The sequence below is a fragment of the Indicator indicator genome, chromosome 5 (genome assembly GCF_027791375.1).
Source record: "Indicator indicator isolate 239-I01 chromosome 5, UM_Iind_1.1, whole genome shotgun sequence".
Classification (NCBI taxonomy): domain Eukaryota; kingdom Metazoa; phylum Chordata; class Aves; order Piciformes; family Indicatoridae; genus Indicator; species Indicator indicator.
The window spans coordinates 20,385,094-20,408,064 of NC_072014.1; the positions used below are offsets into that span (position 1 = coordinate 20,385,094).

The following is a 22,971-nucleotide window of genomic DNA, read 5'->3' on the forward strand; positions in this document are numbered from 1 at the left end:
TGACTGTTAGAAATGAGATAGGAATACCGTGCCACAAACATTAGAAAGGCTATTTAGGCCACCTTTTCTTTAAGACCTTGGTCAAGAGGAGCACAATAGCATTATCTTCTTGTATAGTTCTTAAAAATCAACGTCTTTAAAGCACTGTGCATACCACTTGCTGATGTTTACAATATATGTACCTCAACAGGCCAACAGAATTAAATGGACCTGTTTCACATTTACTTTTTCCCATGCTATAATGTATTAAGGTCCTGGCTATAGAAACAGTACTAGATGAATCTTTTTGGAGAACATTTGAAAATGCCACATAATGAACACATCCAAGTGCCATAGCTCCCTATGCTACTGCAGCAACCTGCAGAACCCAGTGACTATCCTCCATCTCACACAAGATGCTGCTGGATCCAGTAAAAGCCCACTGAAGTCCAGGCCTACTAATCACCATGGTCCCATGAAATGAACAAGCAAGCTAGGAGCACTGGGCCAAGAGGACTAGTCCTTCACTGCCACAGACATACTCACAGACAGCGCTTTTATTATGTGGAGATTCAAAAATAATTACTTCCTAAGATTATTTTATTTACAATATATTATACACTAAAATCACATTCCAGGAGTATGAAGAAATACTGCACCAGTCACAGCTAACACCATCATCTTCACACTGATGTTCATACTCTAATTTGGGATTTAACAGACACCAAAGCAAGCCTCCAGCTAAGAACAAGGAAAGGCACCTACTAATTGCTCACAGATATCCCAAATTAAGAATCATGAGGGGAAAAAATTGCTAACTCTTTCTAAGGACTATTAGTTCTGAAAGAAATCCTTTCTAAACACTTTTAATCACTCTGCTGCTGTTAGCACTAGCAATTCTAGACTATTCCTTTCATGTTTTGCTCTTTTCAGTTGCCATAGATCAGCCGTCAACTCTATTAGCCAATTTAAAGACACTTATTCCTTACACTGAGAACCAGATGCAAGTCAATCCACATCTTTGAAGCTTTTGTACTTTTTTTGACAAGAAGGTGCCATATTTCAATGAAAGACTGTCTTTCAGATAGCAAATTACAAAGTGATAGTTAAAGACCAGTATTTCAAAGGATTTTTAGGCACTTACAAGAATATTTAGAACCATCTTTAGGCTCATACTTAAATGCAGAATGTCTAAATGCTTGGAAGAAAATTCTGACATGCGCCTGCCTAAAGGCCACTGAAAAGCCCAGCCCTCACTGGCTTGGGCACGACACAGTTCCTTTGGTAAAGCTAATATCTACTTTATGGAACTTCAACGAGCATCAGTTTTCTTCCTAAAGCCATGGTGATGATAAGTAACAAGTCTTCAATTACTTCAATATATTACTTTTTTGTGTGTGATAGACAGGTTTGGTTTGGTTTGTTTTTAAATGCTGGATAAAAGTAGAACTAGAATGTGTTTAGCTGAAGGAATGGCACACTTCAAATATATAAACAAACTCCACACTGTGGAGACACAGTCAGATACACAACGTGACTGCAGTGGAGTTAAATATATGCTTACTCCTACAACAAATTTAGTCACAACCTAGTACTGATCATCTAACCATACTAAACCATTCACTCTGTACTTAAACCACAGGTATGGGAGAAATTATGTCATTCTCTCGAGAACTGCTGAATGGAATTGCAGACTAGATGTCATTTCTTGAAAGTAAAAGGATTCAGAAGTCTAAACAAACCTAAACCACTGTTTAAATCATTCAACCACTACCATGAAATCCAAGGTCTGAGCAGGAGACACTAAAAAACATTTTGTCACTTATTGCCTTGTGGTGTTAACTGTAAATCAAAAATCAAACCCAATTCATAAGAGAACTACAGTATAAGACTTAGGAATTCAAGTAACGCCTCAGAATACAAACGAATTGTGTCCTATGAACCATGGTATGGATCACAGTGCTTAAAGGCTAATTTATTTTTATGTCTGTTTAATCTCTGCTTATTGATGTGTGAAAATGTCAATTACATCATCTAGGACTGACAGCCCTACAGCTGCCTCCCAGACCTGCTAGTACTGCTCTTAATATTCTAATACAAACAACTATGTATGAATACTCATACCCTCAGTATCTTCAGCAGGTGAAAACACGGTCCTCCTTTAGGCCTTCTCTGTGTTCAGCAGCTCTGGAACAGAAGCCACTAACACAGATTTTGCCTGTATCCAGCAGCATATGAGGGGATAAAGTAAGCTACCTGGACAGTGTGGTCTTGCTCTGAGCTGCGCAAGCCTCAGTTCACTGAGATGACAAGTCCTAGATAGCATTTGCTCCATCCAATGCCAGAGCAACAAGAACAGCAAACACAGCTTAGCTCTGATGAGATATTCAAGGTCAGCACGGACTGCAGATGTGGGCAACAGCCACCTGATGCTGAGCTGGCATTACTCAGGAATGCAGACAAGGCAGTATCATCAGATCTTTAATCGCAGCCACAAGGATGTGGACAGCAGCACTTTGCATACAGCTGTGTTGTTACTTACCAGCTACTGATACTAGCTGCAGCTGCTCTTGTTAGAGCTCCCTATCCCAAAGCAGCTAAAGTTAGCAAAGACCACACGACTCAGCACATTTACTTACTCTAGTCCTCCCTTGAAGTATGCTAAAAGTTGTTACACTCACACTTGGTGTCAAGAGAAGTGATCAAGGGTTTGGGTTAGCAGCCTATTCCAGCAGCACAGCTGGATCTCCAAAAGAACATCTGTCCAGAGAGGTTTTTTTCAGTATCAAAATACTTTTTTTGCTTAGGTCCAGGCAAGCCAGGCCCACAGCAACTTAATCACCATTTCTTCAAGGTCCCTTTAGAGCTGCTGGCCAGAGAAGACAAAGTACATCCATCCCTCCCTTAGGTCTGAGCATGATTGTTTAGGATTAAATATGGGAAATAGCTACATCCCCTTGTGAGAACATTGGGCCAGCCAGAAGCCAAACTGCTCTCTTGTTAACAAATAATTGCACTGCAAGAGGCACCTGTACTCCATGCAAAATTACAGGGTTAGACATAGTTAGCTACTTACGGAATCTGATAAATGTAACTTCCTGAACTGCCTTATGATATTTGCTATTACAGTGCACAGTAGTTGGTTATTTACTTTTCCAAAGAAATATTTGCCATGTTTATTAAGGAGATATTTAGACACACTTAAGGAAGCTCTGAAAATATATTTCTTCCTATTTCTTGTAGCATTTTAAAGGCTTTGACCTTTGTCATGTTCTTGGGCGAGATGCAACTTAGCTACTCTCAGAGGGCTCACAATCTAATAAAAGGGCAGCTAGAGGAGGCCAGCTGATGTTTTATTAAAATTGTTCTATTTACTGCCAACCACATACAAAAAAGATACAGAAACACAAACCAAATCCAAACCAACCTTTTTTTTTGGTTTGGGCTCAAACATATACACAGTCTGTGTCCATTCCAGTGTCTCAGGAATACTCTCCTGTGAATTCACTGATGTCTAACAGGGGATGATGTTTCTTAGAGAAACATGCTAGTTTCTCTATGCAAATGAGCCCAAAAAATCATTTGACAGATGCAGTACTAAAACAATCAGTATCTAAAGCTACAGTTCAGCTACAAAACACTAGTAAAATATGCATCTTACAATCTTACAGGCTTATGATTATTTTTGTAAAACAATTACATGACAAATCATTAAGCCAAAAAACCTGCCTATTTTTACCAAAAGGTATTTACATGTTTTACATGCTTTAACATAAATATACAACCCTATGATGACCCTTTTAAAATCACATTAAGATTTTGATAGAAGCCAGAAATTAAGCATAGCAGGTAATTTATGTTACTTCGTTATTTCTGTCCTTCTGAAAGGTAAATTGAATACAATTCTTAATGAGGATGTAGAAACAGTTTGAGTAATTTACCTCTTTCTGGATTATTATCATGCCACAGTCTAAGATAACTGATGTTCTATCATTGCTAACAAATGTTACTCTCAATATGCAACGAATTAAGGGGTATGTAAAGAATTGTAGAAATATAAAACTACTAAGAACATTAAATAAAGGTGCTTTGAGGACCTAAGAAGCAAACAAGCAAAGCACACTGATTACCTAGTTAAACCTATGAAACTGTCATTGATACTAACAAAGCAGTAAGGAAACCACATGAACATGGCAAAGCCAAAGAATCCTCAGTGACATTTTAAAATCATAAATAAGCAGAGTTGCCACATGTTTTGATGAGTGCTGTGGGCAACCATCCAAAACAACCATGTTATCACCCCTTTTAAGAGGGAGTCATAGCTCTTAAAACTATGGTTGCATATCACTTAAAGATGTGTGAGTTTGGAGGAGTTCTTCAGCATTAATTTAGAGGCTCACTTATCCAAAATAAAAGCTGTTTTCTGTAGCCCATTAAGAAGTTAAAACTCTGTCAGTATTTGTTGTACCTTAAAAGACAGCCACATGTTGCAGTGACCATGACATGTTAGAGTTTAATATCAACAGACAAAGAAGCCGGGGGCTAAGTAAAATTTCAACCCTGGACTTTAAAAGGGCAAACTTTCCCCTCTTCAAGATTCTACTTAGAAATATCCAGTGGACTAGGGCTCTGGAAGGAAGGGGTGGCCCAAGAGAGCTGGTTAATATTCAAACATTACCTCCCTCCTCCAATCTCAAGAGAAATGTATTCCCTCAAAAAAAAAAAATCAAGTAAGGCAAGCAGAAGACCTACATGGATAAGCAAGGGACTCTTAGTAAAACTCAGAAACAAAAAGGAGGTTTACAATGTGTGGAAAAAAGGACTGGTCAATTGGGAGGATTATAGAGATATAGCCAGAGAATGTAGAGATGCAACAAGGAAAGCAAAGGCCCTCCTGGAACTGCATCTCGCCAGAGGGGTGAAAGAGAACAAGAAGAGTTTTTTCAAATATATCAATTGTAAAAGGAAGAGTAGGCAAAAGGTGGGCCCGCTGCTGAATGAGATGAGAGATAGAGTAACTGATGATGCAGAGATGGCAGAGTTGCTGAATGCCTTCTTTGCCTCGGCCTTCACTCCTAAGACCAGCTCTCAGGAACCCCAGTCTCTAGAAGCAAGGGAGCAGAACTGGAGAGATGTGGACATTCCGCTGGTCAGTCAGGAAAGGGTTAGAGATCTCTTAGACCATCTCAAGACACACAAATCCATGGGCCCTGATTGGGTGCATCCACGAGTGCTGAGAGAGCTGGCTGATACTGTTGCTGAACCTCTCTCCATCATCTTTGAAAAGTCCTGGAGAACAGGAGGGGTGCCTGACAACTGGAAGAAAGCAAATGTCACTCCAGTCTTCAAAAAAAGCAAGAAGGAGGACCCAGGCAACTACAGACCAGTCAGCCCCACCTCCATACCTGGAAAGATGATGGAGCAGCTCATCCTGGAGGTCATCTCTGACCACATGGAAGACAAGAAGGTTATCAGGAGTAGTCAACATGGATTTACCAAGGGGAGATCCTGTCTAACTAATCTGATAGTCTTCTATGAAGTTATGACCAAGTGGGTAGATGAGGGAAGAGCAGTGGATGTCATACATCTTGACTTCAGTAAAGCTTTTGATACTGTCTCCCATAACATCCTCATAGAAAAGCTCAGGAGATGTGGCATAGGTGGCTGGTCACTGAGGTGGATTGATTGATGCTCCACAACAGAGTTCAGAGGGTCATCATCAGTGGCACAGAGTTAACTTGGAGATCTGTGGCAAGTGGTGTCCCTCAGGGATCAGTACTGGGTCCAGTTTTGTTCAATATCTTTATCAACGACCTAGATGAGAGGATTGAGAGTACCCTCAGCAAGTTTGCTGATGATACAAAACTGGGAGGGTTGGCTCACACCCCATCAGGCTGTGCAGCCATCCAACGTGACCTGGACAGGCTGGAGAGCTGGGAGCAGGCAAACCTCATGAAGCTTAATAAGGACAAGTGCAAGGTCCTACATCTGGGAAGAAACAACAACAGGCACCAGTACAGGTTAGGGGCTGCCCTGCTGGAAAGCAGCTTCACAGAGAAAGACCTTGGAGTGCTGGTGGACAGCAAGTTCTCCATGGAACAACAATGTGCTCTTGTGGCCAAGAGAGCCAATGGGATCCTGGGATGTATCAAGAAAGGTTTGTCCAGCAGGTCGAGGGAAGTTCTTCTACCTCTCTACTCTGCCCTCCTGGACCACACGTGGAATACTGCATCCAGTTTTGGGCTCCCCAGTTCAAGAAAGACAGAGACCTGCTGGAGAGAATCCAACGGAGAGCCATGAGGATGATTAGGGGACTTGAGCATCTCCCCTGTGAAGAGACTGAGATCCCTGGGGATGTTTAGTCTTGAGAAGAGAAGACTGAGAGGAGATCTCATAAATGTGTATAAATATCTGAGGGGTGGGTGTCAAGTGGAGGGGGCCAGGCTCTTTTCAGTGGTTCACATTGGTAAGACAAGGAACAATGGGTTCAAACTTGAACATAGAAGATTTCATCTCAACATGAGGAGAAACTTCTTTACAGTGAGGGTGACAGAGCACTGGAACAAGTTGCCCAGGGAGGTTGTGGAATCCCTGTCTCTGAAGACTTTCAAAACCCACCTGGATGAATTCCTGTGTGGACTACCCTAAGTGATCCTGCTTTGGCAGGGGGGTTGGACCTGATGATCTCTTGAGGTCCCTTCCAACCTCTGATATACTGTGATACTGTGATATTCAATATTATAGGGATAGTATTTCACAAACTACACAGAAAAGAAGGGTTAAATTATATTCTCAGATTGATGAAACCAGCAATTCTGTAAACAGAATTAAATTCTTTCAAGTACATCTACAATGATGTACAAAACATGTATTTAAAAGCATTTTGATTCACCATATGTTTCAAAGCATAAAATTTGCATCCAAAATTATGTCCTAGACTGTTACAAATCCCAGAGATTAGAAGTGGAAATATAAAGGAAACAAATAAATTATCATTGCTATATAATAATATCATCATTACTTTAAGTCTATTGTTTTATATCACCACAAATTCTTACTTTTGGAAATACTGTGGTAGAAACACACACTTTAAATATCTTGTATTGACTTTGAGGTTGCAATCTTGAAGAAGGTTAAAAAAACCCTACATTACCAAGAGACTTCAATTCTGTTGAACTGTCATAACATACATCAATTAAGGAATATGGGCATAAATTTACTATGTGCTGTTACAGGTTCACCCCATCTTACGTAATTTATTTGAAAAGATTTCACTTGCATCATGCAAACGAATACAAGCCTTTTAGGAGGTAAGAAATGCTGCAGGATATTGACCACTTAAAAAGAAAAGGTTTTATACTCTGCTGTAACTTGTCAGTTTTAAGGATGATTTGAAGGCTATGGGATTAGAAGAACTATCTAGTGAATTCAGAACATGCCTGACAAAACACTGCAAAGCCTTGCTCAGCTCATGGAAATCCGGTCCCTCCAAAAATCACAGGGAGATCTGCCCTTGTGATGTGTCAGAAGGCTCTCTGCTTTACGCAGAGGGAGTCATACCAAGCTAACTGGATCAAGCCTGACACTGACAACATCAGCCTAGTCTAATAACCACATGGAGCCCACCCAGCATTAACCTAGCCATTGCAGGATCATGGGATTGGTCTTCCTCATGATGGGGGTTAAAACCTTACGATCAGTGATAGAAGAGGCTGTTAACAGATGTCAGGGCATTTAGGATAAAACTAATATTTTTAGTTAAAATTACACTGCCATTTACCAAATTCCCAACAACTAAAAAAATGACTCATTGACAAATGACTCATTTTCACACAGAAATCCACAATGTTCAAACATTTGTCACAGGAGCATTACATTCTACAGCATACAGCTTGAGATTGTGTCAGTGTTTAATACTAAGGTACCTGATAAAGGAAGATCTGTCAAGAATAAGAAGAGTAGTTTAGATTTCACTAAGGTTATTCTCATAAACAATGTATTTTTAATAATACAAGAGTTTATAAATCAGCAATATCCTGCAATATTATAAATATTTTGTTCAGGCAGATTTAGAGTAAGAAGCTGCCTCCAGCTGCAAAGCAATACCAGCAATTGAATAGAAAACCATAGATGAGTGGACTAAACTGCTCCCATAGAGCAGTTTATTTTCAGCAATCATAATTTCTGTTTTCACTGTTGGGAAATTTCCCCATTTATTCACAATAATTTTGAACAGAAACCTGCTTTGACCATACAATACAGCAACCAAACCCACCACATCTCTAAAATACAAAGGAATAACAAAACGTAAAGCTGTCTGACTCCTCACTTGCTCCACAGGTGAGTGGGTATCATGGCTAATTCACAACACCTGAATCTTTCCAGATCCAACAAATGGGAAAATATACAAAGAAATTATATCTGAGATCAATGTCACTATAAGTTTCATGAGCACTTCACTGGAGAGACATTCTGGTGAGGCAGTGATGAGAAAACCCAATCCTCTCTCAAGGAGTCTCTTGCAGCACTTAGGAGTAACAGAAGAAAGAATAATGTCAGAGAAATGGTATCTGGAGAAAGGCAATGTTCATACATGTCCAACTGGAGCAGGGATTTTTCTGAGGTCTGCATAGTATTAGTAAGGAATCTGCATAAGACAACTTAGAAGAACAAGTCTAACCTTATTATACAGTGGCTTCTGCTGAACAATTAACACAGAACCCAACAGAGACAGCAGCAAATATACTTATGGACCTGGAGCCACTCCTCTAAAGAAGTTAAGATCTTTTCCCTGAAGTATTTTCTCAAACTTGGTAACGAAAACTGCAATTTAACAAAGGAAAGAAATTGTTGTATTCTTGATGAGCACTCACTTCAAGCCTGTATTACAGGAGAAAAGCGAATTCCTTCCCCAAAGTTACAACAGGACCAGAGGTACTGTAACCTCTATGTGTCTCTGTGCCACAACCTTGCCTCTGCAGTTCAAATCTACCAGAAAAGAGCAAAATTGAATCATGAGCTAAAGAGAAAACACAATGCCTGAGACCTGCTCTGACTCCTCTGTGGTCATTTGGCGTAAGAGCACACATGCAAGCCAGGAACGTTTCCTCTGAGGAGAGTTGTGAATGTGGAAGAATCAGAGAGTCACACATGCTAGCATCACGCATGCCATTGATTCCCATTCTCCAACATGTACAAAATAGAGAAATGCTCCAAGTAAGACACACACAGACTAAAATTGATAAAAGAATACAGATGTAGGGGAAAGTGATAAACAGAAGGTAACACTGCAACAACACTCTACAGTGTAACCACAGTGCATTTTAGGATAAACTTAAAAAAAACACCACCACCATCTTGCAATCACATTCAGCTCTGGTATTTCTCCATCTATAAGTTCCTACTTCCACACCATTAATCTGCACCTTCAGACTTCATTTAAATTTTCTCTTTCATGGTTTTATTAGAAAAATTCCAAACCCTTCAGAAATGAGACAAATACCACACATGTACGCCAATGAGGGATTAAGAACACTGTAAAAGCCAGTTAGAAAATGGGGATCATCTTTGTGATTACAAAACAACAGACTTGCACTCTTTCCTCCATCACCCTGCACTGTGCTTCCTGAGGACCTGCAATAAATTAAACAGCAAAGAGGAAGCAGGAAGGCTGCGTTACATGAGCCCACAGAAACTTCAGGGTGGGTGCCCTGCTGTGTAGCATACCTCTTTCTCACAGGCTGTACTTGAAAAGCCAAAGAGGAGACAACCTCATTGCCATTGCAATTAATGGCAACTCCAGTCTGAATCTGAGTGCAGCAAAAGGAATTAGTGTTGCTCTTCCTATTCTAGCAATGCCCATAGTTCTGGCACAGTGACTGATTTATGTTCCAAGGACATGGATTATATTGGCTAAATTCACTACAAAGAACTGAGCTCACCTAGGAGCTCCATGCTGGTTTAGTGGCAGAGAACTCCTTCAAATCTTCAGTATCTCCCTTGGTATGGAAGAATAACAGTGTCACATATATCACAGCTTCCCATTTCCCAGTGCCAAAAGACATACAAAAACCTGTTTGAGGATTACTCTAATTAACATATAGGGGGAAATCAACTTCCATCATGGGTCAGATACACCCAAACAGAATTTGTCACCCCACCTTCAGGTCAAGCAAAGTTGGGATGACCTTAAACATTCTCCTTCACCTAAGCAAAATCATTCTGTAGTAATACCAACCACAAAGTTTCACTGTCTGAGACACACCTCACTACAGAGCAAGAACGGAGAAAACGGAGCATTTCAATCGGGTCAAGGATGCATCTCAATGTAGTCGCCTACATTTGACAGTGATCTTGATACTGCTTGAGGTTCTCCCATTACTCCCAAATGACAAAAAAAAGGTTTTAAGAAGGAAATCTTGAGGAACAGAGGAACAGAGATCTTAAACCTTCAGAAGTATCCTGCATCTTTTCATATGTCCTCACTGTTTGATTTAGACTATCTAAACTTTACTACTATGTATGTACAAAAAGAAAGCACAAGATGTATTATGCTTCTGAAAATACTGAAGTTTTGTTCAAAGTCTCTACTGAATTCAGAATTTTGATGAGTTGAAGTAAAAGGTGGTGCTAGAATACTGGAGTTACAGAATTCAGATCCCAATTCTTCTAAATATATATTTTAAGGTACACAGATTCTTTAAAATGAAAGTAAAATTCTTCAGTATTTTAAAAGCTGTGTACAGGGATGGATTTTAACAATGATGAACAGCCTAACAGGGGTGAGGAATTCTCACTGATAACTCACAAAGGGACTCCTCTATCTCTTCTCCATTTTTTCATTACCACTTTTCTCTTGAAAGGGGTGTCTCATTGGAGAACCTGAAGAGTGAAAGATTTTAAAGTATAGGACTGAAATCCATCAAACCCAGGATTGTGGTCCAAACCCAACCAGGTGTCAAACCCAGAGATACAAATGTGTGCTCACTTCTGCCTAATAAAATTTGAATCAAACACTTTGCATCTGATTCTCCATGTGAGCTTTTATGCAAACTTCTAAAGTGCAAGGAATCCTGGGGTGGAAGAGCTATTCTGAGAGCTTTCACATAGTTCATGTAATTAGGGAAACCACTTCCTTTGATTGTAAGTGTTCAAAACAGCTGAATTTCTTCTTTCAAAGGAACTCTCTGATTTGGGTCATCTCTTTCACTTGCTCTTTCATGTTGCTCAAGATGAGAGGTGAGACTGTAGAGCACATTATTTAGAAAAAAAAAAAGATTCTACTTTTTGTTTTAGGGATTGAACTTGGACTATTCAAAAGGTTGTCATTTGGAAATCTATCTTTCTTTCCCTCCCTTTGTTTCCTTCCTTTTCTGATAAGCTCTTCAGTGGCTCCAGCGAACATAGTCCAAAATGCCAATTTAAACCTAAGGGAAAACTGAAATATGGTACATAAAGGAAAAGGGACTCTCATTTTCCTTTGTACTGTTGTAGCTGAATATGTAATTACAAAGGAGCTCTAGCTGCAGGATCTCAGTCCTCATGTCACATTTGCTATTTTAATGGTTCTAAACACTGACCAAGCAGAAAGGCAAGAATACAGATTTTAAAAGACAAAGCAAGCAGATGTCCAAGTCTTTAAAATGAGTTTGTGGGGTTTTATTCCCTGAAATGGAAACTCAGATCACAGTTTCAAGCCAACAACCATGTCACTAGAGCTAACAGTCAATGCCAGTGTAGTTACAGAATCAAGTGTCACTTACCCTGAATTTCTTGAGCCAGGCACTTCATTAGTGCTGTTACTCCACACTCATCTTAGTAACAGCTGTAAGGGCAGAGAAATCTATAGCTCAGCAACACAGCAGTGACAAGGCAGGAGCCTTCATACTGCAGATTTCAAATGTAGTAAGTAACAATGGTCATGCTTGTTTACTTCAGGAGAATTGAACTTTATTCCAAGTCAGTGAAAAATTGCAGGACTCCTTCCAGAACTGTAGGAACTAACAGGAAAAGAGTTTGCAGTGGGAACTGAGTAAACCACTTGCAACAGTACCAGAAACAACATTACTGCCAACTGCTGCACAGGACAGATGAGACACTGACTTGGAGAAGAGACTTTGGTACAAATACATAAACAATCAAAAAATGCAAAAGTTAAGAGCAGAACGCCAAAACGAGCACTCTAAGTGAGGGGGGTTCTGGATCTTGTACTTGCCTTTAGCGTCCTCAAAACCTTTACAGGAGGTACTAGCAAGGTGACATCCATAAGGAAGTGCAGATCAGCAGCTCCAAATTTTATCCATCTGTTGCTACATACCTAAATCACATGCAGCACCTCAGCATACACAGACACATTGCAAAGAGGTCAGAGTAAAAAGCCTTTTCCCTGGCTTAGGAGATTGAAAGTACACAGTTCATCAAAAGGGAAAATCACCAATCACTACTTACAAGCCATGACTTTTGATAGGATTGTCTCAAGTGCATCTGACATTACTAAAATTAAGGTTATTAAATGATTAGACAAACAGTGATTTCTGTGCTTTTCCCCATACAACTGCACACAGGCATGCACTACATGTTCTCTGCTCCACAATTTTTCAAGGAAAAGGAGAAGATATCCTCTTGGAAAATGCCACTCACCCACTCAAAGGTGCAACAACTAGATTAATTTAACAAGTTTCCAGAACAACAACTTACTCACCTCTCCTATTCTCTCTGCCAGACAAAAATTTGCAGCCTCAGCCTTCACAGAAAAGAGACACCCACCCAGCCTGAATGCCTGCCTTTTGTTTTTTCCACCCTCCAAAGACAAACTTTGTACAAAACAAATGCAAGTTGTCTTCTTGTATCTACCAATTGCTTCCTCGATTCTCCCACAGCAGCTCAAGTGTTTTCACAAGCCATGCTTATTTTTGATGCAGCTACTGGAAACTCACATGCCTGATACACAAAACCTACAGATATTTAGTCAGGTGTGGATCATGACATGATTTTTTATCTCCCCTGCTTGCAGCATTTAGCCATAAGGAACCTCAACTTTCAGAAGTTCTGGAGTAAAGTAAGTGAGCAACCAGAGCTGGAAGAAATGGAAGACATGTGGGCCTGTCCCCTTCAGGTGATATCCAGGAGCCAGGCACTACCTTGTTGGGGAGGTGCAGCTTCAAGGTGACCCCCTCTGTGTGCAAGAGACTGCCCTGATCTCCGAGTATCAGGCAGTCAAGCTGCAGAGGGGACTGAGGAGGTACATAAATGGTCACTGTTACTTAAGCCACCTAGCTCCCCAGTGGAGCTGGCTTTCTTATATAGAAATTATACAGAATGTAGATTCACTAAACATTAGTCTAAAAAATGAACATGTATTTGCAAATAAGATTCTTCCACAGTAGCCAAACAGTAGCAAATAAAGCACATAAAATAGATAAACAGCAGTTTGGGGGTAGCTGGATCAGAAGAGCAGCTCTGTGTTTGCCTTTACTGGTCTCATTTCCCCAGTCTGTTAGCACAATTAATGGAGTACAAGAGAAAGAGTTAAAGGTGAAGCTGTTCTCTGGGTTTCTCTGCAGACTCCAGCTAACATAAACAGATCTGAGTGTTTCCTTGTGACTGTTTATATTGTCTTCTTAAAAGGGAAACTTTCTCTATCAGCACCTTATGAAGTGGCAGTAGGTAAATGTGAAATAACTTTTACAGACAAAGTTGCATCATTTCAATTAAAAAGATTCATTTTGATGCTTCCCTTAAAGTTAGGACATGTATTTATAGATATATATATACATTCTTCAACTGTTTCAATGAGATCTTGTGCCCCAGACCCTTATAGGACTTATGCACAGCCAGTCAAAATTAAGGGCCAAAAAAAGGCAAGTGAAGGAGAGCATGTCTAGTCCTGTCAAGTGTTTTACTACCCTCTCAAGAGGACAAAATTGTTGTTTAAAATTCCATTACTACCATGTGTGTGGTGAGTTGTTTGGTGTCCCCAAACAAAGATTGTGACCCCTATGCTTAGCTTTGAATACATCTGTGAAAAACAGTCTGCAGGAGACTGATGGTCCCGGACTCAGATAATATCAAGACCAGCACAGATCCCTGATTTTTTTTTGAATCATCATACAGGCATTCAGTAAGCCAAAAACTGTTTGATTCAAACAATTGTTTTGCATACTCAATAGCAACAGTATTATCTGAAACCATAATTTGCCATTCCGTATGGTCCAGCAAGTGTAAATTATTTAAGAGTCTCCAGGGACTGCAACACAACAGATTTCAGCGTGGGTCACAGACATTTAAATTGTCTGCTGTCCCTAAAAGCACTAGAGGCTCAAACATGCAATTACTTACTGTACTTTAAAGTTACCACTAGATCTCACCTGCCATGAGATTTTGTATTGTAACCTTGTTTTAAGAGAAACTTAATGGTTAGGTAAATGTAGGGCTAAGACTAACTTGAACCAATTCTCAATTGCCTGATCCTGCAACAGCCACCTTCAGAGAAAAGGATCTCTTCCACATCTATGAAATTTCTAAAAGAAAACTTCAGGGTAGCTTAAACATCCAAAAATACCATTTTGCAGTTGATCACTTCAACAGAAGCTCAGGGTCAGAGAATGTCGTGGGAGGGGAAAGAAAAGAACTGCCATTTGATGTCAAGGGTCACTGGCATGAAAAAATAAGCAACACAATCTCTCCTCCAAATTATAAAGAACAACTGCGCCTATGAAGAAAGAAAACAGAGAAGGCAGAAATGCATCTAAAGCAAAATTAAACAAAAACAGGAGAAAATATCCTTAGTTGTGGCTAAGTATCTACTTTTAACCTGAGCAACTCCCTGTCAAAGCAGCAGATTGACAGAATAATTGTTAAGACAATATACAATGGAATTAACTAATTACGAATATAAAGAATATTTAATAATATCCTAACAGGCTGCATATTGTGAAGAGCAAAAAGGATATGAAAGAATGATTTTTTAAATAACTGAGACAGATTTTCTCCCTCTTCTAAACAACACATATTCATAATTTGTAGGAAACTGGCATAAAAACACCTGAAGGTGCACCTTTTGAAAAAATAAAGACAATTGAGGCTGAAAGGTCCAAACCTCACAGAGATGTTCTTAACCCAGGGATCAGGGAACTTAACACTAACTTCTTGTGCCTCAAGAAAGCTATAGCAGCTGTACATGTATTCTTAACCAGCAGCATAGGCAAGGTACTTTTGCTTCATGCTGACAAGGTGTAGGGCAATCTGAGAATCAAGCTGGAGGAAGCAACAGACAAATCTGGTGCATCTTAGCTTATTAATTCTCCCATTTAACAAGTTCATTTATGTAGCAATCATTCAAAGCTGACCATCAGTCAACAGAAGGATATGTGCTCTTAACCCTTTACAATTTCAGTACACAATCTGGTAGTTTACCTGAAGGAAACAAAAAAAAGAGGATAGGATAACTTCTTAACTATGGCTACAACAAGATTCCCAGTACTTGTGAAATTGCTTTTCATTTATTGAAAGCTAAGATGACAACACTGACAGTCACTATCTCTCAAGCGACCCAAAATAACTTTTGAAGCTACAGATTGCTAGTCTGGGCATTGATATGCCAGTTTCATCAAAGCTGATGTCTAAATCAAATTAAGCCAAAACTGGCTTTATTTAAAAGAATGTGTATACAAAACCACTGTAAGTAAGAATTTCAAATTCAGCTTGTCAAAAACTCTCAGTAAACCACAGAAGTCATACTAGAAATAGTCATTATTTACATGAAGCAACTCTGAAAGACATTACTCATTTAATGAAAAACTTGCTACAAAAAATGTTTTAAATACACAAGTTTAAAAAAATCACTAGAATAAAATGCAGCAAAATACAGACAAATACACTTCTGTGCCTAGATTGCTAGGTATCTGAGATGGTTTTGGAGAGCAGAAACACAGAGGAATGAAATTTCTTTTTAAAAGAGACAAAATGTGACTAAAACCTCTTCTTCCCTAGAGTAATTGTATTGAATCATCTTTCATTATACTGCTCTCTCCCAAACACCAATGGGATTTTGGTATAATTTTGGTTACAACACATATGCCACTCAACACTTACAATATAGCCTTGTTCAAAGAACCCACTGAGAAAAATCTAATGTTCATTTACAAAATAAAGTCCTCCAGAAAATATCCCTTGAACGAAAGCCAAGAACAGAGCAAACTCAAAAGCAGTCTGAGATTTATTGCAGAAGTCTGTCCTATTAAAAATTATTTGTTCTGCAAGATACAGAAATATACAATAGCTGGAGCATCCGACCCCATTTTGACAAGTTCCGCAGTCTAGAAAGGTTACCAAGTATCCTCCTGATACCTTTTGGGAATACTCTAGTCAGCACCAAGAGGAGTGTTCTAAGTCACTGGCAAAACATGAAAGAGGAATCACTCTGTAAAACAGAAACAAAGACATTTTAAAACACCCCTCTGTTATGCTAAATACAGTTTTATTTCCTTTTAGCTGTTAGCAAGATAGAGCATTAGTTCTTGAAATTAATCTGAGGCTCGAAGGGTTCCCATGAAATCACTTATTCTAGGAATACACAACCACTCATTTTTTGTGAACTCTGTAATTTTCCAATATAGGTGCAGGTATCTCTAGAAAGGTCATATATTTGACTTCTAGATCTTACATAGCCTGATATAGGTACCTCTAGGCCCTTTCATTAGCAACAGCACCTTCACCAAAGGACCATGAGTTGGAAACATGCAGTTTGTTTTCCCCCTGCTCCAAGCTGGAAGCAGGTAAATCCAGGCATTTCCTGGCAGCTGTTACTTTGAATCATTCTCAGTAACTGCTGACTCAAACATAAGACGAGTAAGGGAGGAGGAGCTCCTAGAAGGAGCTACTAAAATAATAAAAAAGAATCAAAATTGCCCATTACAGCCAGGTCCCAGTGTGGAGTCATTCAACGATGGCACCCAAGCACCCACACCAGCTATAAAACACAAGCAAAAAGAACATTTACTATTTGTAGTCCTGTCAGGGCTAAGTATCAAGTTTGGTTTGGTTTGCTCTATTTTCCTCTGTTGTTATTTTCTTGTTGCTCTTCAAAGTAATTCCCAGACTTTCATAAACCACACTAAAATTACCAGTGACATGCATGTGGTTATACTTAACTCATCCCTCCCATAAGGTACAGGCACAATTTGTATTTTCTGGACAATCCCCTCCAGGAGGGGATCACAGAACCAAAAAAAGTGAACAAGCTGCATTATATTCCATATTAAAAGCTTTACGAAGCACAAGAAGATTCATTAAAGCTTATTGTACTTGTATCATAAAATCTGACAACATAAAATTAATTCCCATTATAGTCAGACTTCCAGAAATACAGCAACGAATAAAAACATGCAAAAGTAGCAAAAACTGCACAGACATGACTGAATAATGCACATACAGTTGATCCTATTCAACTGAGCATCTTTTATGCACAAGCTACTTCTGTTACTTCACCAGATAATAGTTCCCAGTAAGACTACAGTTACATTTTACTCATTTTTTTCCACCACTCTGCTGCAGTTTGCACAAATCACCACCAGCATTTTGAAGAAATCCTGAAACAGTTCTACTGAATGAAACCAATCTTGTACCTAAGTACCACGGTTGTAACAGCTGGAGCAAGCAAATCAGATTATAAACTGCTGTCCATCAAAAGCACACAGGCCATTCATGGATCTTGGAGTACTTCCAAAGACCAGTGACATTAAAAATAAATTCAAATTTCTGGTAAAATTTCAGCAGTAATAAATCTCCCAATGAAGAATTAAATTCCAGTTCAGATGCCATCTGCCCAAAGACAGCCACCAAAAGCACAGCTTTCGAAAGCAGTGACAAATAACAGGTGAACTTCAGAGATGTACAATCAAAGGAGATGAGTGCTATTCAGTGACAAGCTAACATGGAAAGGCATAAAACAACATTTGTAACACTTCCCTCCAGCAGGTACCTGCTCAAGATAATGGAGTTAAAAGAACTGTTAGCAATTTGCAGACTAAGGCCTTTGGGCCCAATCTCTCCCATCCATTTCAGTGTGAACCAAATTATGGGCTTATCCAATAATTCACAGAAATTGTTCACAAAAATACCAGATAACTTCCTGAATGGTAGGTGCACTGTTTTCTTCAAGGAGTGCAAATAATTATCACTTAGGGCAAAGGGAGCAGGCACACATCCTACTACAGAAAGCATTTCTACTCCTCCCTGCATGCATCATAAATGTCACATTGATAGTTTGACTTCCCATAAAACAATTCACAAAAAACTCCTGTACCTTGCTTAAAACCTAAAATTGCTAAAGTGCTTGGACTAGGCAGTAAAATGACTTTTTTGTTTGTTTTGTTTCTGATCTTTAATCATACAAGAAACACTCCTATGGTTTACTTAATCAACAGAAGTCTTGTCCTGAGTTTCAGATATGATACGCTAATCAAGGCCTTGCAGCGTATTTATTTTTATCAGCGTACCTATTTAGTCACATAACCACACATCTTTTCCCATACACTCACACTTTACTGCCTTTTATAAAGAGCTAATGTGTTGCAGAGGTCTTCCCATTTCTCAAATTTTAAAGAGTTTTGAAGAAATCTTTCTGAGCAACACCCAAATTTCTAAGCTTTTCTGAGCACGTATTTTAGTATGATATACTGCAACAAAAAATGCCTTGCTTCACATGTTAAAACTTGTTAGCCACTTGGCTAATATAAAGGCTTCAAGATCTTTGCTGGTTTTGATTAGCTTGTTTAATAAAATCAAACAGAGATACAACATATTTCCAGAATGACACCATAGTTCTGTTGACTTGGCTTGTGCCCTTGGATTCAGCTAGCACAAAATTCCTCTGAACAAGCTTTTCCCAACTCTCCTGTTTTCCTTTTAATCAGTTGTTATGGATTATTGGCAGCCATTAACAAATATATGAGACAACTGTCATGGAGTTAAAAGGACATTTCCTAACAAATAGACCAGAAAGAGTACTAGTTTTCCAGACTATCCGAATATCCACTGAACACAGATACATACAGTTATGGAAAATTATTTTTCTATTACTATCAGAAAACTCATTAACTTACCATGACTTTCATCACAGTTCAGTCCCAGATGTTCATTATTGTCATCACTACAGATAAACACACTACATATGTAAACAGGCTGACAGCCATTAGATTAGGGTCAGAAGAGACCTTTAGGCCACCACAGTTGTGTCTAGTACATCACAGGCCACCATACTTCAGCAAGCTGCTTGCGTTGAGCTCAATGCTTTGACAAAAACGATTGTTCAAAAAGACATCTCAATGTGAAGACAAGAGATGGAAAGGATTCTCTATCTTCACCTCTTCTGTTTGTAATCTACTCTAAGCATTACTCATCCTCACTCCTTATAATTTGTGCTTTGTTTCCCATTATAATTTGTCTGGCTTCAGATCCCAACGTTGTAATAACTTTCTGTACTAGATTAAACGAGCAGAGCATTTTATCCATATGAAAAAGCAACTTTGTAAACAGCTTTTATTTTATAATTCTGTAGGGGGTTTTGAGCAAAGTTCTGGAAAAACATGCTAGGCTGAAGGTATCACCACTTGCCTCTCTGCTGCCATCCCAGAAAACTTTCAAGAGAAGGTGTCCACACTAATTTGCTCCCAAATGTAACCAGTTTTGTTACTCTAAGCTGCAAATGACAACCAGTCTGAAGGAAAATAAAACTATTTTGTGTTGGAAGGCACTTGCTCCCTTTCTTATGAAGTCATCCTGATAGATGATGTCCATTACCTCCTTTCAACACACATGCTCCCACAGCACTCCTACTTTCCACTCTTTTAAGTGTTTTGCAATTCCCCTGGGCTGCCCCTCCAGTTCGATTACATTCTTTTAAACACAACAGAACAGGGTTTGCACCTACTTCCTAACACCCACTTTCCCAGTGCCACATACCAAGATATAGCCTGGCCATTTCTTACAAATGACTTGATCCTCATTTGGATATGCAAGGGTATTAACTTAATTTGCCTAACAGTACCACCACATGAGCTCTTACTGAGTTGCAAGTCTTCACTAATCCCTAAATAAACCCTTAAATTATACTAAATTCCTTCCAGCATATGGTTTCCTTTCCCTAGTGTGCAATCTGTGCTCTTTGTTACTACAAGATGAGCGATGTATTTGGCTGTTTAAAAAAAAATAACTTTGTTGAATAGTCCAACTGTGTCAAGCAATACATAGGACTATCCTACTTTCTCTACTGTTTCCCATCCCAAAGCATAAATTAAGGTTTATGCCATTACAAGATGTAGTAATACTGTTTTTCAATTTTCTTTCAAAAATCCTTTAAGTACCTAGCAACAGGTCCAGCAGAGACTCCTGTGAAATCCCATCAGAAACACACCCATTCAATAAGGATACTTCACTGACCACTACCAAGATCTACTAGCAGGATCACATTCCACATACTGCATAGCACTGATTTTACTTGTCTTTGTACATCTTTTGATATTAACAAAGACTAAAAATAAAGAGAAAGGTACAAACTGACACTGGGCATAATGTACACATCTCTGGCTATCCCAACAAAATAATGAAATCCTTTCACGATCCTTTTAGACAGTAACTTGCTTAATCGTGATCAAACATGCTTATCACATCACTAACCATGATATAACCACACTAACTCACTTGCTGCAGCAGTGGATGAACTTTGATGCCTGAGTATTTGCTAAGCAAATTATCCCTAGCACTGCTCTGCTGTTCTCCAGCTTATGTCTTCCTAAAATACTTTGAGGCTATCATGCACAAGCTAGATATAGTCATGCTGGAACAGCAGTCCAGTAACAGTGCTGTCCATCACTACCATTGGTGTGCCCTCACTGCTGCATCAGCAGCAGTGACCAGAAGGCAGACTGGACTGATACAAGGACCACATACATCTTGTCTCTTGTACAGTCCCAGCAAAGCTGAGGATCAAGAGGCCAAGGCAGAGAGGAGCTGCTAAAGAAGGCAAGTGGAAAAGAATGGTAAAGAAACAATAAAACAATAGCACTTTAACCATAGACGCCCTGGGCTGCAGCCCCCTCAGTATGTCTTTGTTCAGTTATGGGGTTTTGTAATTAAATCAAAAAAAATTAAATCAAAAAAAGCCCAAGGTAGTTTGCCTCAATTAGCTAAAGGATGGAAGACACTAGGAAATTAAAGTAAAATAAAGGTAAATTCTTACCTCTTTTTCGATTTTGAGCAGCTTCTTTACAGCCACCTCTTTGTCCTGAGAAATCCATCGGGCTCGGTAGACGCTCCCAAAACTCCCTCCACCGCAGTTCTCAAAAAACTGCAAGTCATCAAATCTAATTTGCACAAATGAAGCACTGGTAGACGACATCTCATAATGACAAAATATACCACAGCAAAACCTGTGAAGAGAAAAGCTTTTATTAATATATGTGCTCTGTGGGTTTATGGTGTTTCTTACCCGTGCTCAGACATGCCAAAACAAGACCCAGTTGCAATAAACACGCTACAGCAAATCTGTGGGGCACAGGAGGACAAGAGCCTGGGAACTCACACTCCAACATGCTGTGCAAATGTTTGCATAATTTGCACGAGCTATTAGGAGCAACTGGGAGACAAAAATGACCACAGACATTCCTCAGAGCAATACTGACGTTTCCTGAACACCTTGGAAGTGGCTCTATGAAAGGCAGGCAACGTCACTGCCTTCGCCAATGCGTGTGAAGTGCACCGACGGATGAGAAGAACACTGTCTGCTCCAAGCTTGCCTAGGAGCTCAGGCATTCCAGGCATGCTGGCTCTCCTGCTGTGGTGGCCACCACGGCCAGGCAGGCAGCCTTCCGGCAGGCGGGCCATGGCGCCTCAGCACACACCAAGCACGCTGCCGGCATTTGGGGCGAGGTAGGAGTGCTTTGTACAAGGATGTGGAAAAACCTGGACATGGTAAAAGTCTCTTCCTGAGTGACTCAGTTCTGTTCGCATGTTGTAACAAAGCACAAGTACACGGTAATTCATCTGGGCTACAATATGTGAAATTCTGCAGCCAGTGCCAAGGTTGGTGTCTGCAGTTTCAAAAGATGATCCCAGTTCTGCTGCCAGGGGAACAGAACGTCCTTCCCGGCAATTTCACAGCAATAAAGCTTCTGCCCGTAGCAAATTTCAAGAAACGTTATCACCTAAATGCATGAACAATGACTAATTTTGCTTTCTTTTTTTTTTTTTTTTTTTTATTTGTGTAAAATCAGGAAGCCTTCAGGTCCTTGGTGGGACTGCAGAACACAGCACCCTACAGAACCATCTGAAAGCCTGCTGTGGGATCAATTCAGATGTGCTAGTTTAGACAAAGTAGCTTAATTGCCACCAAAAGTTAGTACACTTGCAATTAATGAAAGTAAACTTATTAGCATAAAATGAAAGAGATGGCTTTGAATAAAACAAGCCAAAAAGAAAGACAGAGATTTTGGATTGCTGGTGAAAATTACACCTCCAGTTACACAGGTCTAACTATAGTACCAAAACATACTGTTACTTCTGGAAACCTCTAATCCATACAGATTTTTGAGATGGAATCCACATATTATGTATTGTTCAGGGCTGGGAAAGGCACCTGTAATGCACTAGCACTGCCAACTGCCAAAACCCCTGCATCCCAGTCCCTTCCATAACAAATAAAGATACAATTTCCCTCCCAGCTTTCCTGATTGTGCAACTAGTCTCATTAAAAATTTGAAATATCATTTAACCAGAATCTTCTGGCACTATTTGGTTGTAGCTGTTCTCCAAATGAGAGATGTTTTTCTACACAGAGTATAAGACAACTCAGAGCCTTTTCTGAAACTGCCTGCTTCAGTCTACATCTCTTCATTACCCATAAAGGTGAAGATGAGCACCAACCAGACCGCGACAACTTTACTATGTTTGCAGAAGGCATCACATTTAGGAAGAAGCAGGCTTCAAGCACGCCTT

At 39.6% G+C, this 22,971-nt stretch overlaps 1 protein-coding gene across 2 annotated transcripts in view; it reads right to left on the reverse strand.

Annotated features, from left to right (window-relative positions):
- The window catches only part of MAP3K20 (mitogen-activated protein kinase kinase kinase 20), an 82,160-nt gene extending 60,754 nt beyond the window's left edge, over nucleotides 1–21,406 (reverse strand). The window contains exon 1 of one of the 2 annotated variants that reach the window (XM_054380839.1): nucleotides 21,218–21,406. In XM_054380839.1, the coding sequence (XP_054236814.1) occupies nucleotides 21,218–21,376 (159 nt within the window). In that variant the 5' untranslated portion in view covers nucleotides 21,377–21,406. The remainder of the gene's footprint in view (nucleotides 1–21,217) is intronic. The other variant, XM_054380840.1, reaches the window with a different exon arrangement.
- Between the last annotated feature and the right edge of the window lie 1,565 nt (nucleotides 21,407–22,971).